The following is a 16,369-nucleotide window of genomic DNA, read 5'->3' as shown; positions in this document are numbered from 1 at the left end:
TGGAACCAGCTTCCTCTTAAGAAGGGGAGTTAAGGTGGTGTTGTTGCCATGCCTTAGACTTTAGAGAAACTATTCTAAGAATGGCTGTTTCAAGGAAGAAACCGCTTGGAGGCCAATGAATAGACCACCCTTGCTCAGATTTGTCCTACTTGTTGTCTGCAATGTTTATTTCTTTTTTAAAACCTGCTATTGTAAAGTATCTTAAGTACCTATTCCTATTCAAATGACTAATTAAGTCACTCTTAAAATATTACTATTCCCAGGGAAATTTTATTTAGCAGGGATGAAAACTTTAAGCTCAGTTCAATTCAGCAGATACCTTTTGAGTGCCTATTTTGTGTCAGCCATTGTTTTGAGTATTGGGGTTACAGTGATAAATAAGATAGTCCCTGACTTAATGAATGCATTGTAGTAAAGGAAACAGACTCTAAAGCAGATACAGTACAATTTTGTATGATATATGCAACAGTCGAAGTATTTATTGAAACATTTAATCAAATTCCTGATATATACTACGTACTGAGCATACAAAGACCAACAAAAGCCAATCTCTCGTCTCAAAGTTGTTTGGGTGAGATAGACAATTTTAATACTGCATGGTAATTCTTTGATGGAATCAGATACGCAGAACTTTGAGAGCACAAAGGAAGTATTGTGTTTAAGGAATTAAATATAATTGTGTATGGTTAGATTATAAAGTACCAAGTACCAAATATCTCTAGGGACATTTTGGGTATCAGTAGAAAAACTATTTTTCTACATGGCCCTGAAATCAAATGAAATTTATTATTGACACTGCTTGTCATTACCTACTTTATTCATAAAGCATTTATTGAGTGTGCCCACCTCATTAAAGAACTTTAAACCATATCAAATTAAGCCGGGTATTAACTAGAAACTAAAAGGAGGAGGGCTTCCTGTCACATAGCAAGCTTCCTTAACCAAATTTTCAATGCTAGCAGACCATGTTTTCCTCACCCTTTCTCACTGAATAAACAGGACAGCCATTTTCTGACTGAATCCCAAAGAGATTTTTTTTTAAATAAGTAAAAACAAAAATACATACTTATATAGCCATTATTTACATAGAAAAAGTTAATGCATATTATTAAGTGAAAAAGCAGTTATAAAACAGTATACATAATTGGGTCATTTGTAGAGATATGGATGGACCTAGAGACTGTCATACAGAGTGAGGTAAGTCAGAAAGAGAAAAACAAATATTGTATATTAATGCACATACATGGAATCTAGAAAAATGGTACAGATGAACTGGTTTGCAAGGCAGAAGTAGAGACACAGATGTAGAGAACAAGCGTATGGACACCAGGGGGGGAAGTGGGGGTGGTGGTGTGATGAATTGGGCGATTGGAATTGACATGTATACACTAATATGTATAAAATAGATAACTAATAAAGAACCTGCTGTATAAAAAAAAATAAAAATTCAAAAAAAACTGTATACATAATATACCACTTTTGCAAAAGAAAAAATTTATATATATACACACACACATACATATATAGATGTATGTATGCGTAGATTAAAAACTATCCGGGGGACTTCCCTGGTGGCGCAGTAGTTAAGAATCTGCCTGCCAATGCAGGGGACACAGGTCCGAGCCCAGGTCCGGGAAGATCCCACATGCCGCGGAGCAGTTAAGCCTGTTCGCCACAACCACTGAGCCTGCGCTCTAGAGCCTGCGAGCCACAGCTTCTGAAGCCCGCACACCTAGAGCCTGTGTTCCACACAGAGAAGCCACCACAATTAGAAGCCCGTGCACCACAACGAAGAGTAGCCCCCGCTCGCCGCAACTAGAGAAAGCCCATGCACAGCAACGAAGACCCAACGTAGCCACACACACACACACACAAAAACTATCCAGAATATATCAAAATGTTAATCAGTATTTGTGGGTAGTGGCATTAATGGGAATATTAGTTTTCTATTGCTGCATAACAAGTAACCACAAACTTAATGGCTTAAAAGGATACCCATTTATTAGTCACAGTTCTGTGGATCTGAAGTCCAGCAAGGTATGGTTGGGTTTTCTGCTTAGGATATCATAGGCTACAATCAAGGTGTCAGCCAAGCTAAATTCTCATCTGGAAGCTCTGAGGGAAAATTCACTTTCAAGTTCATTCTTGTTGACAGAATCCAGTTCCTTGCAGTAGTAGGACTGCGGTCCCATTTCCTTGCTGGCGGTCAGCCAGGGTCCACTCTCAGCTCCTAAAGGCCGTAAGGCCACATGCATTTCTTGCCACGTGGTCCTCTCCATCTTCAAGACAGCAATGAAACATTACATCCTTCTCATGCTTTAAATCTCTGAGTTCATATCCTGCAAACAGCCAGAAAAACTCTGCTTTATAAAGGTTTGGGACCACCAAGGTAATCTCCCAGTCTTGAGGTAGACTGATTTGGAACCATAATTACATCTGTAAAATCCCTTTATGGCAATACCTAGATGACTGAATCACTGGGAGAAGGTATTTGTATACCAGTGGCCGGAAATTTGGGGGGAACTATCTTAGAATTCTGCCTACATCACTTTTTGGCCTTTTGGCTAAGATCAAGTGTAGAATTCTGCCTGCCACAGATGGTGATCTTTATTTTTCTTTTACTTATACTTTCACATAACACATTGAACGTACAATATTTCAGGGTTTTTCGGGTTTGGGGTTTTGAGTTTTTAAGCTATATTTTGAACTCTTTATGCTAACAAATGTTGAATGTTTATGGATCTGTTTGGCTTATTATTTTCTTGGCCTGACTGCCATGTCTTCTTTATTTTTAGAAGCTATAAAACTCTAGACCAAGATGGACAGGCATTTGGTATCTAGTCTTACCTGCGTCCTAAGCAACTGTGGAACCTCAAGAAAATAATAATTCTTCCCAGTGTTCCTTGAAATAATACCACTGGTCCTAAGCTTTTAAAAAGAAGTCTAAGAAAAAGTGGGGTCATATATGTATAGTGGTTAAATCATAGGATGTAGAGTCATCCTGGTTATACTGCATGCATAACTTGGGCAAGTTACATATCCTCTGTGCCTCAGCTTTGTCATCTGGAAAATGAAGGAAATTATAGTACCTATTTCAGAGGATTGTTGGGAGGATTAAATGAGTTCCTATACATAACATACTTAGAGTAGTGCCCAGGAAGTGGTAAGGGTTCAATAAATGTTATCCTCTGTAATTGTTGTTGTTGCTTAGGGATGGGAGAAATTTTACCTATCAGAAAGTTTAAAGACTTTATCCTGACTTTTCTGTTAACCTGATGTATGATCTTAGACAAGTCATAGAAATGTTTTGGTATTCTTTTCTTCATCCATAAAAGTATACATTTGGACTAGATTATCACTATGACTCCTAACAGTTTTAGCTGATATAGTTGTTAGTGTTCCTTAAATAATAATGATATTAAAACAAATAAGAGAATTCAGTAAGCTATTCAGTAAGATAGCTAGATACAAAAATAATATATTATGTAGCTATTACTAAATTTATTATGTGCAAACACCAGTTGGAAGAGTCAATGCATGTATGTAATGACTCCAGTAAAGGCGGTCAGTCTCTACATAATGGAGACTTCATTCACTGCTGTAATGCCAACATCTAAAACGGTCCACATGATAGAAGCTCAGTAAACATTTGTTGTAAGGTGAATGTCCGCAAGGGATTCTCAAGCTAGTGGGGAAGGCAGACAAGTAAGCAATTATAGTACACTATGGTAAGTCCTGTGAGAGAAGGAAAGGTGCTAAATGTTTCAAGTGTTTCTGTTGGATTTTAGATTTTCTGTGTTCTGTTTTGCCCTCTTCAGCTCTGTTAGAACAAGGCAATAAACTGCGTAATGCCATGGTGATTTCTACAATGAAATCAAGCCCAGATACTAGCATGTTGTTGGAAGAAGTTCATCCTTCTATGAAGGAAGATTTTCTTAGAGCATCTACACAGTAAGTTACTGGATAAACGTGAACCCCAATAGTTAATTTCTTGGTAGTTGTTAACATGTGTTTTTTGTCAAGATATGGACTGAATAATCTTGGAAATGTTCGCAAGTAATTCTTAATGTGGTAGAAAAGAAGCCTAAACTAGGAGCTAAGATACCCAAAATCTAGACCTAGTGCTGACACTTGCTAAATATGTAAATGGCTAAATTCTTAACTCCTTCTGAACCAGCATGCTCATATAAAAAATGGGTATATTCTCTTCTCCCTCTCTTACATAAATGAAATGAGATTCTAATATAGGAAAGGGCTTTGTAAATTGTGAAGTTTTATGTATATTTAAGGTGAAGGCTGAAGTATGTTAAATATTCCATGTTCAATTAATTCTGATTTAGATTTTTCCCATATGTTAGCCACTGAAAAAGTATTTTTTTTCATTCCTTAGAGTCAAAGCCTTGTCTAGGAATCAATTTAAAGACCACATTGAAGATCACCTCCTCCCTCCAACTGAGAATACATTTTGGAAACATGACACAAAAGCTGATACCAGAGCCATACAGCTGCTATTGGGCAGGTAAGAGCTCTTAACTAGCTTTCTTTCCTTTTAAATTATTCCTCCAATTCATTGTGTACATTGTTAACAGATTTATCTTCTTAAAGCAACACTTCCTTAGAATAACCAAGTCATTCCCTTGGTTATTCACTACATACTAAATAAAAATCCAATCTTTAGCCTTTTATTCTTAGCTTCACTTACAGAATGGTCTCCAATCTACCTTTCCATTCTTATTTTTCATCTCTCTCCCCAACACCAAGGTTAGCTAGCAGGTTATAATGAAAAGAACATGGATTTTAAACAGACACAAGTTGAAATTTGAGGTCTGTCTCTTACTACCTATGTGGCCTGAACAGTTAGGCAGGAAAAAAATATATAAGGGTTCCAAATTGGAAAGGAAGAAGTAAAACTCTTTATTCACAGATGACATGATCTAGTATGTAAAAAAATCCTAGGGCTTCCCTGGTGGCGCAGTGGTTGAGGGTCCGCCTGCCAATGCAGGGGACGCGGGTTCATGCCCTGGTCTGGGAGGATCCCACATGCTGCAGAGCGGCTAGGCCCGTGAGCCATGGACGCTGGGCCTGTGCGTCTGGAGCCTGTGCTCCACAACGGGAGGGGCCACAACAGTGAGAGGCCTGTGTACCGCAAAAAAAAACAATCCTAAAGAATCCTCTAAGAAACTATTAGAAATAATAAATAAATTCAGACAGATTGCAGGATACACGATCGTTATATAGAAGTCAATTGTACTTTTATATACTTGCAATGAACAATTGAAAAGTAAAATTAAGGGAATTCCCTGGTGGTCCAGTGTAGGACTCTGTGCTTTCACTGCTGGGGCCCGGGTTCGATCCCTGGTCAAGGAACTAAGATCCCGCAAGCCACACAGCGTGGCCAGAAAACCAATAATAAATAAATAAATAAATAAAATTAAGAAAAAATTCCATTTATAATAGCATTGATAAGAATAAAATAGGGATAAATTTAACTAAAGGAGTGTAAAACAACTCTGGAAACTACAAAACATTGTTGGAAGAAACTAAAGAAGATCTAAATAAATGGAAAAAACCCCATGTTCATGATTCAATGCAATCCCTGTCAGAATCATGGCTGGCTTCTTTGTAGAAATTGAAAAGCTGATTATAAAATTACTGTGAAATTACAAGGGACCCAGAATAACCAAAAGAATCTTGAAAAAGAAAAAAATAGGATTCACACTTTGCTATTTTAAAACTTACTATAAAGCAAGAGTAATCAAGTCAGTTTAGTACTGGCATAAGGATAGACATATAAATAAATGGAATAGAATTGATAGTCTAGAAATAAACCCATGTGTTTATGGTCAGCTGATTTTCAACAAGAGTGTCAAGACCATTAAATGGGGAAAGAATTGTCTTTTCAACAAATGATACTGGGACAGCTGGCTAGCCACATGGAAAAAATGAAATTGGACCCTTACCTCAAACCATATAAAAAAATTAACTCATGGATCAGATAGCTAAATGGAAGAACTAAAACTATAAAATTCTTAGAAAACACAGAGGTAAATCTTTGTAACCTTGGATTTGGGAAAGGATTCTTAGATATGCATCAAAAACACAACCAACAACAATAAAAAATAGATAAGTAGATAAATTAGGTTCAGTCAAAATTTAAAATGTGCTTCAAAGGATACTATTAAGAAAGTGAAAAGATCACAGAATGGAAGAAAATATTTACAAATTATATATCTGATAAAAGATTTATATCTAGACTATATAAGGAACTCAACAACTTAATAATTATGGCACAAATAGCCCAATTTAAAAGATGGGCAAAGTATCTACATAGAGATTTCTCCAAAGAAGATAGTCAGATGGCTAATATGCACATAAAAGATGTCAACACCATTAGTTATCAGGAAAATGCAAATCAAAACTATAAAAAACTTCATACCCACTAGGATGGTTAGAATCAAAAAGTCAGATTAAGTGTTGGTGAGGATGTGGAAAATTTGGAACGCTCATACACTGTTAATAGCAGTGTACAATGATGCAGCCGCTTTGGAAGATAGTCTGTCAGTTCCTTAAATTGCTACACATCAAGTTACCATATGACCCAGCAATTCAACTCCCTAAGTATATACCCAAGGAAAATGAACATACAAGTCCACACAAAAACATGTACATGAATTTACATAGTCATAATAGTCAAAAATGTCCATCAGCTGATTAGTGGATTGTTTTAAAGTGGTATATCCACACAATGGAGTATTATTTGGCCATAAAAAGGAATAAAGTACAGGTAACATGCTGCAGCATGAATGAACCTTGAAAACATCATGCTAAATGAAAGAGGCCAGTCACAAAAGAGTATATATTTTATGATTACCTTTATATGAAAAGTACAAAATAGGCAAATCTCTAGAGACATAAAGATTAGTGGTTCTTTAGGGCTGCGTGTGATCGATGGGGCATAAGTGATGATAGGTCTTGAATACAGAGTTTCTTTTTGAGGTGGCATAAGTGTTCTGAAGTTGACTGTGGTGATGATTGTTCATATTTGTAAACATACTAAGAACTATTGAATTGCTCACCTTAAATGGGTGAATTGTATGTTATGTGAATTATGTCTAAATAAAGCTGTTTAAAAAAAAAAATAGGAATCAAGAATCCAGCACAGTGAATGAAAAAAAACTACACCAAGATATGCAATCATGAATTTTCAGAATAATATAAATAGACAATCTTAAAAATGTCCAAAAAGAAAAAAAAAGCTTATGTATACAATATCAGGAATTGGAATAACATCACTTATTCCATAGAGTTGACCAAAATGGAGACATAGGAGGCTTCTGAGCTCACCTCCTCCCACAGATGCACCAAATGTACAGCTGCACACAGAGCAGTTCCCTCTGAAAGAGATCGAGAAAGTAACTGACCAACTCCTACACATCAGAGGAATGGGAAAATATCATCAAATGAGTAGGAAAGTCTGAGAAACACTCTCACCATAAACCCCACCCCCAACACAGCACCATACAATCAGAAGGGAATCCCCAACTCCTAGCTTCTCCTTGAGGAGCAAAGGACTTGAACCCCACATCTAGCATTCCCAACTTTTAAGATTCTCACCAGAGAGATGAGCCCCCAAAACATAATGGGTGCAGGAGCACCCTCACCCTGACAGCTGTACACCTAGACCCAGCACAGAGGAAGCAGGCAAAAACACCCACCTCCCAGTTTCTCCCTGGAAGGTGCTGCTAGTGAGGGTCCAGCTTCTAATCAGCGTACATCTAGATGTTGGCTGTGATCCTCCCCTTTGGGACACTAATGGGTCTTAACACACCCTCCACTACTGGGAGCCACTAAGAACAAAGAAGAAGGCTTAGAAAGTCACAAAAGCTTATGAGGCAACTAAGATCTTGGGCTGGGCTGATCAATGAGGTTCATCCCTTACACAAGACCATTCTATCAAGACTGAGACGGGTGACGGTTTTATCTAGTAAGCAGAAACCAACACAGAAAGGCAAGGAAAATAAACAGAGGAATATGTTCCAAAGAAAAGGACAGGATAAACATCCAAAAACAGATCTTAATGAAGCAAAGATAAGTAATTAACCTGATAGAGGGTTAAAAATAATGGTCATAAAGGTGTGCTTACTGAGGTCAGGAGACCAATGCATGAACCAAGTGAGAATTTCAACAAAGAGATAGAAAAACTTTTTAAGTACCAAACAAATCACAGAGCTGAAGAATACAATAACTGAAATGAAATATTCAGGAGGGGTTCAACAGCAGACTAGATCAATGGGAAGAAAGGATCAGCAGACTCAAAGACAGGGCAGTGGAATGCAATCAAAGGAGCAAAAAGGAAAAAGTTTTAAATGAAGCAGTTAGATAGCTTAAGGGATGTTGGGGAACCAACAAACAGACCAATATACACATTATAAAGGTGCCAGAAGAAGAAGAGATAGAGAAAGGGGCAAAAAGCTTATTCATAGAAATAATGGGGACTTCCCTGGTGGTTCAGTGGCTAAGATTCCATGCTCCCAATGCAGGATGCCCAGGTTCAATCCCTGGTCAGGAAACTAGATCCCACATGCCGCAACTAAGAGCTGACATTCCACAACTAAGAGTTCGCAGGCTGCAACTAAGAGTTCACATGCTGCAACTAAAGATCCCGCATGCCGCAATGAAGGTTCCACATGCCACAACAAAGAAGATACCACGTGCCACAGCTAAGACCCGGTGTAGCCAAAAAAATAAATATTTTTTTAAAAAAAAGAAATATTCAAAGAAATAGTGGCTGAAAACTTCCCTAACCTGGGAAACAGTCATTCAGATCCAGGAAGCCCAGAGAGTTTCAAGTAAGACAACTCAAAGGAGACCCACACCAAGACATGTTATAATTAAATTGTCAAGTTACAAGGAAAGCATCTTAAAAACAGCAAGAGAAAAACAACTTGTTATGGACAAGGGAACCTCCATAAGATTTTCAGCAGATTTTTCAGCAGAAATCTTGCATGCTAAAGGGGAGTGCGATGTTATATTCAAAGTGCTGAAAAAAAAGAACGGCCAAACAAGAATACTGTACCTGCCAAAGTTGTCCTTCAGAATTGAAGGAGAGAAAGAGTATTTTCCAAGCAAAAACTGAAGGAGTTCATCACCATTAGACCAACCTTCCATGAAATATTAAAGGGAGTTCTTCAAACTGAAACCAGAGGACACTAATTAGTAGCAAGAAAACATGAAAGTATAAAACTCATTGATAAAGTTAAGTATACAGTTAAATTCAGAATACTCTATTACTCTAATGATGGTAGAGAAATCACTTACAAATCTAGTATGAAGGTTAAAAGACAAAAGTTATAAAAATAAATATGACTACAATAAGTTGTTAATGGACATACAGTGTAAAGCAATGCAAATTGTGACATCAAAAACTTAAAATATGGGGGGAGGAGCTTTGGTATGTGTTCAGCGTTAAGTTATCACCTTAAAATAGACTATTATAAATGTAAGTTGTTTTATGTAAGCCTCATGGTAACCACAGGGCAAAAGCCTATAGTGGATACACAAAGGAGAAAGAGAAAGGAAGCAAAACATACCACTACAGAAAGTCATCAAATCCTAAAGGAAGAGAGCAAGAAAGGAACAAAAAAATTACAAATCAACCAGGAAGCAATTACCAAAATGGTAGTAATAAGGTCACTCCTATCATTAATTACTTTAAATGTAGATGGACTCAATTCTCCAATCATAAGATAGAGAGTAGCTGAATGGATAAAAAAACAAGACCCAACTATCTGCTGCCTTACAGGAGACTCACTTCAGCTTTAAGGACACACACACGGGATATGAAAGATGTTTCATGCGAGTGGAAACCAAAAGAGAGTGGGGGGGTTACCTATTCTTATATCAGAAAAAAATAGACTTTAAGCCAAAGACTATAACAAGATAAAGAAAGTCATTATATAATTATAGTTGGTCAGTTCATCACAAGGATACAACAACTGTAAATATTTAGGTACCCACCCTAGGTGTACTTAAATATATAAAACAAATGTTAGTAGATCTGTAAGGTGAAATAAACAGCAATACAGAGGACTTCACTTTTAACAATGAATAGATCATCAAAACAAAATCGGTAAGGAAACGTCGGGACTCAAATGGCACATTAAGTCAGATGTCCGTAACAGACATATACAGAACATTCCCTCTAACAGCAACAGGATACATACACTTCTCAAGCACACATGGAACATTCTCCAGGAGAGATTATATGTTAGGCCACAAAAGAAGTCAATATATTTAAGAAGATTGAAATATGAAGCATCCTTTCCGATTACAATGGTATAAAATTAAAAGTCAATATCCAAAACTAGAAAATTGAAAAATATGTACAGATTAAACAACAGGCTCCTTAGCAACCAGTGTGTCAAAGAAGAAATCAAATAAGAAATGTAAAAATATCATTTAAGACAAGGGGAAAAAAAACACAACATACCAAAACCTATGGAATGCAGCAAAAGCATATCTAAGAGGGAATTTTATAGCAGTAAACATGTACATTTAAGTGTATAACTGAATCACTTTGCTGTACACCCAAAAGTAACAACCTTGTTAAATCAACTATGGTCCAATATAAAATAAAAATTTTAAAAAAAGAAACATGTAAGGTTTTGTAAGACATAACATGTAAGATTAAAAAATACATGCATTAAGAAACAAAGAGCTCAACTAAAAAACTAAATTTACACCTCAAGGGACTAGAAAAAAACAACAAACTAAGCCTAAAGTTAGCAGAAGGGAGGAAATAACAAAAATCAGAGCAGAAATAACAAAGATCAGAGCAGAAATAAATGAAATAGAGACTAACAAGACAACAGAAAAGATCGATGAAACTAATAGCTGGTATTTTGAAAAGATGAAGTAGACAAACCATTAGCTGGACTTACTAAGACGAAAAGAGAGAGGACTTCAATGGAATTATAAATGAAATAGGAGATATTATAACTGACATCACAGAAATACAAGGAATTGTAAGAGACTACTATGAAAAATTATACACCAACAAATTGCAAAACCTAAAAGAAATGGATAACTTTATATCCAATCTACCAAAACTGAATCATAAAGAAACAGAAAAATCTGAACAGACTGATTACTAGCAAGGAGACTGAATCATAATTAAAAACCTCCCAACAAAATAATTTCAGGGCTTCCCTAGTGGTGCAGTGGTCAAGAATCTGCCTGCCAATGCAGGGGACATGGGTTCGAGCCCTGGTCCAGGAAGATCCCACATGCCACAGAGCAACAAAGCCCGTGCGCCACAACTACTGAGCCTGTGCTCTGGAGGCCGCGAACCACAAATACTTAGCCCTTGAGCCACAGCTACTGAAGCCTGCACACCTAGAGCCTGTGCTCCACAACAAGAGAAGCCCGTGCACCGCAATGAAGAGTAGCCCCTGCTCACCGCAACTAGAGAAAGCCCGTGCACAGCAACGAAGATCCAACACAGCCAAAAAGATAAATTAAATAAAATAAAATTAAAACAAAATTTAAGGTCCCGAAAACTCCAATAGTGAATTCCACCAAACATTTAAAGAACTAATACAATCTTTCTCAAACTCTCCCAAAACACATAAGAGGAGGGAATGCTTCCAGATTCACTTTATGAGGCCAGCATTACTCTGACACTAAAGCCAGACAAAGACACTGTAAGGAAAAGAAAATCATAGGCCAATATCTCTTATGAACATAAATGGCAAAAATCCTCGACAAAATATTACCAAATCAGATTCAACAATACATTAGAAGGATCATATGCCATCATCAAGTGAAATTTGTTCCAGGGATGCAAGGATGGTTTGACATTTGCAAATCAATAAATATCATACACCGTATTAACAAAAAGAAGGATAAAAATCATGTGACCATCTTAATAGATATGGAAAAGCATTTGACACAATTCAACACCATTCATGATAAAATCTCTCAACAAACTGGGTGTAGAGGAAATGTACCTCAACATAACAAAGGCAACATGTGTGACAAGCCCACAACTAACATCATACTCAATGATGAAACATTGAAAGCTTTTCCTTTAAGATCAGGAATAAAAGAAAGATGCTTACTGTCACCACTTTTAATCAACACAGTACTGGAAGTCCCAGCTAGAGCAATTAGGCAAGGAAAAGAAATAAAAAGCATTCAGATTGGAAAAGAAGAAGTGAAACTGCCACTGTTTGTAGATGACATTAAACACTAAAGTCTCTATCGAAAAACTAGTTCGAATAAATGAATTCAGTAAAGTTGCAGGATACAAAATCAGTATATGAAAATCAGTTGAGTTTCTCTACACCAACAATGAACTATCAGAAAGAGAAAGTAAGAAGACAGATCATTTACAATAGCATCAAAAAGAATCAGATACCTAGTTATAAGTTAAATCAAGGACATGAAAGACCTGTTTACTGAAAACTATAAGACATTGATGAAAGAAAATTGAAAACACAAATAAATGAAAAGATATTCCATGTTCATGGATTGAGTTAATATTGTTAAAATGTCCATACTGGGCGTCCCTGGTGGCACAGTGGTTGAGAGTCCGCCTGCCACTGCAGGGGACATGGGTTTGTGCCCCGGTCCAGTAGGATCCCACGTGCCGCGGAGCGGGTGGGCCCGTGAGCCATGGCCGCTGGGCCTGCACGTCCGGAGCCTGTGCCGGATTTGCAGCGGGAGAGACCACAACAGTGAGAGGCCCGCATACCGCAAAAAAAAAAAAAAAAAATATTCATACTACCCAAAGCAATCTTTAGATTCAGTGCAATGTCTATAAAATTCCAGTGGCATTTTTCACAGAAATAGAAAAAAATGATCCTAAAATTTGTATAGGACCACAAATAGCCAAAGCAATCTTAAAGAGCAAAGCTGGAGGAATCACACTTCCTGATTTCAAAGTATAATCCAAAGCTATAGTAATCAGAATAGTATAGCGTTGGCATAAAAACAGACACGTAGATCAATGGAACAGAATAGAGAGCCCAGAAATAAACCCATGCATATATGGTCAATTAGTTTTTAACAAAGAGGCCAAGAATACTTAATAGAGAAAGGATGTTCTCTTCAATAAATATGGTTGGAAATGATGGACAACCACATGTAAAAGAATGAAACTGCATGGGCAGTAAGTCCGGAGGAACCAAGATGGCGGAGTAGAAAGACATGCTCTCACTCCCTCTTGTGAGAACACCAGAATCATAACTAGCTGATGGACAATCATCGACAGAAAGACACTGGAACTCACCAAAAAAGATACCCCGCATCCAAAGACAAAGGAGAAGCCACAATGAGATGGTAGGAGGGGCGAAATCATAGTAAAATCACATCCCATAACTGCTGAGTGGGTGACTCACAGACTGGAGAACACTTACAACACAGAAGTCCACCCACTGGAGTGAAGGTTCAGAGCCCCACGTCAGGCTTCCCAATCTGGGGGTCCGGCAATGGGAGGAGGAATTCCTAGAGAATCAGACTTTGAAGCCTAGTGGGATTTGATTGCAGGACTTCGAAAGGACTGGGGGAAACAAAGACTCCACTCTTGGAGTAGCGTGCACATCGGGACCCAGGGGAAGGAGCAGTAACCGCAGGGAAGACTGAACCAGACCTACCTGCCAGTGTTGGAGGGTCTCCTGCAGAGGTGGGGGGTGGCTGGGGCTCACCGTGGGGACAAGGACACTGGCAGCAGAAGTTCTGGGAAGTACTCCTTGGCGTGAGCCCTCCCAGAGTCTGTCATTAGCCCCACCAAAGAGCCCAGGTAGGCTCCAGTGTTGGGTTGCCTCAGGCCAAACAACCAACAGGGAGGGAACCCAGCCCCACCTATCAGCAGTCAAGCGGATCAAAGTTTTCCTGAGCTCTGCCCACCAGAGCAACAGTCAGCTCTACCCACCACCAGTCCCTCCCATCAGGAAACTTACACAGTCCTCTTAGATAGCCTCATCCACAAGAGGGCAGACAGCAGAAGCAAGAAGAACTACAATCCTGCAGCCTATGGAACAAAACCCACATTCACAGAAAGATAGACAATATGAAAACGCAGAGGGCTATGTACCAGATGAAGGAACAAGATAAAACCCCAGAAAAACAACTAAATGAAGTGGAGATAGGCAACCTTCCAAAAAAAGAATTCAGAATAATGATAGTGAAGATGATCCAGGACCTCGGAAAAAGAATGGAGGCAAAGATCAAGAAGATTTAAGAAACGTTTAACAAAGGCCTAGAAGAATTAAAGAACAAACAAACAGAGATGAACAATACAATAACTGAAATGAAAACTACACTAGAAGGAATCAATAGCAGAATAACTGAGGCAGAAAAACACATAAGTGACCTGGAAGACAGAATGGTGGAATTCACTGCTGCAGAACAGAATAAAGAAAAAGAATGAAAAGAAATGAAGACAGCCTAAGAGACCTCTGGGACAACATTAAACGCAACAACATTTACATTATAGGGGTCCCAGAAGAAGAGAGAGAGAAAGGACACGAGAAAATATTTGAAGAGATTATAGTCAAAAACTTCCCTAACATGGGAAATGAAATAGCCACCCAAGTCCAGGAAGCACAGAGAGTCCCATACAGGATAAACCCACGGAGAAACACTCCGAGACACATAGTAATCAAATGAGAAAAAATTAAAGACAAAGAAAAATTATTGAAAGCAGCAAGGGAAAAACAACAAATAACATACAAGGGAACTCCCATAAGGTTAACAGCTGATTTCTCAGCAGAAACTCTACAAGCCAGAAGGGAGAGGCATGACATATTTAAAGTGATGAAAGGGAAGAACCTACAACCAAGATTACTCTACCTGGCAAGGATATCATTCAGATTTGATGGAGAAATCAAAAGCTTTACAGACAAGCAAAAGCTAAGAGAATTCAGCACCACCAAACCAACTCTACAACAAATGCTAAAGGAACTTCTCTAAGTGGGAAACACAAGAGAAGGAAAAGACCTACAAAAACAAACCCAAAACAATTAAGAAAATGGTCATAGGAACATAGTATCGATAATTACCTTAAACGTGAATGGATTAAATGCTCCAACCAAAAGACACAGGCTCGCTGAATGGATACAAAAACAAGACGCATCTATATGCTGTCTACAAAAGACCCACTTCAGACCTAGGGACACATACAGACTGAAAGTGAGGGGATGGAAAAAGATATTCCATGCAAATGGAAATCAAAGCTAGAGTAGCAATACTCATAACAGATAAAATAGACTTTAAAGAGTGTTACAAGAGACACGGGAGGACACTACATAATGATCAAGGGATCAATCCAAGAAGAAGATATAACAATTATAAATATATGTGCACCCAACATAGGAGCACCTCAATACATAAGGCAACTGGTAACAGCTGTAAAAGAGGAAATCGACAGTAACACAATAATAGTGGGGGACTTTAACACCTCACTTACACCAATGGACAGGTCATCCAAACAGAAAATTAATAAGGAAACACAAGCTTTAAATGACACAATAGACCAGAGAGATTTAATTTATATTTGTAGGACATTCCATCCAACAGGGGCAGATTACACTTTCTTCTCAGGGGTGCACAGAACATTCTCCAGGATAGATCACATCTTGGGTCACAAATCAAGCCTCAGTAAATTTAAGAAAATTGAAATCATATCAAGCATCTTTTCTGACCACAACACTATGAGATTAGAAATCAATTACAGGGAACAAAACATAAAAAACACGAACACACGGAGGCTAAACAATGCGTTACTAAATAACCAAGAAATCAAAGAGGAAATCAAAAAATACCTAGAGACAAATGACAATGAAAACACAACAATCCAAAACCTATGGGATGCAGCAAAAGCAGTTATAAGAGGGAAGTTTATAGCTATACAAGCCTACCTCAAGAAACAAGAAAAATCTCAACTAAACAACCTAACCTTACACCTAAAGGAACTAGGGACAGAAGAACAAACAAAACCCAAAGTTAGCAGAAGGGAAGAAATCACAAAAATCAGAGCAGAAATAAATGAAATAGAAACAAAGAAAAAAATAGCAAAGATCAATAAAACTAAAAGCTGGTTCTTTGAGAAAATAAACAAAATTGATAAACCATTAGCCAGAATCAAGAAAAAGAGGGAGAGGACTAAAATCAATAAAATCAGAAATGAAAAAGGAGAAGTTACAACAGACATCGCAGAAATACAAAGCATCCTAAGAGACTACTACAACCAACTCTATGCCAATAAAATGGACAACCTGGAAGAAATGGACAAATTCTTAGAAAGGTATAACCTTCTAAGACTGAACCAGGAGGAAACAGAAAATATGAACAGACCAATCACAAGTAA

At 37.8% G+C, this 16,369-nt stretch overlaps 1 protein-coding gene across 5 annotated transcripts in view; it reads left to right on the top strand.

Moving 5' to 3' along the window:
* C2CD3 (C2 domain containing 3 centriole elongation regulator) overlaps positions 1-16,369 on the top strand; it is a 127,785-nt gene that overhangs the window by 18,398 nt on the left and 93,018 nt on the right. For all 5 annotated transcript variants that reach the window (XR_016393839.1, XM_022593782.3, XM_022593780.3 and 2 more), the window contains 2 exons: positions 3,819-3,951; positions 4,391-4,519. Coding sequence is in view for 4 of the 5 variants with exons in the window: in XM_022593782.3 (XP_022449490.2) it covers positions 3,819-3,951; positions 4,391-4,519 (262 nt within the window). In the remaining variant the exon portion in view is untranslated. The remainder of the gene's footprint in view (positions 1-3,818; positions 3,952-4,390; positions 4,520-16,369) is intronic.

The sequence above is a fragment of the Delphinapterus leucas genome, chromosome 7 (genome assembly GCF_059928025.1).
Source record: "Delphinapterus leucas isolate spDelLeu-1000000601 "Yukka" chromosome 7, BTC_Dleu_Yukka2, whole genome shotgun sequence".
Classification (NCBI taxonomy): Eukaryota; Metazoa; Chordata; class Mammalia; order Artiodactyla; family Monodontidae; genus Delphinapterus; species Delphinapterus leucas.
Note: the sequence above shows the minus strand (reverse complement) of the source record. Positions and strands in the feature narration are given on the sequence as shown.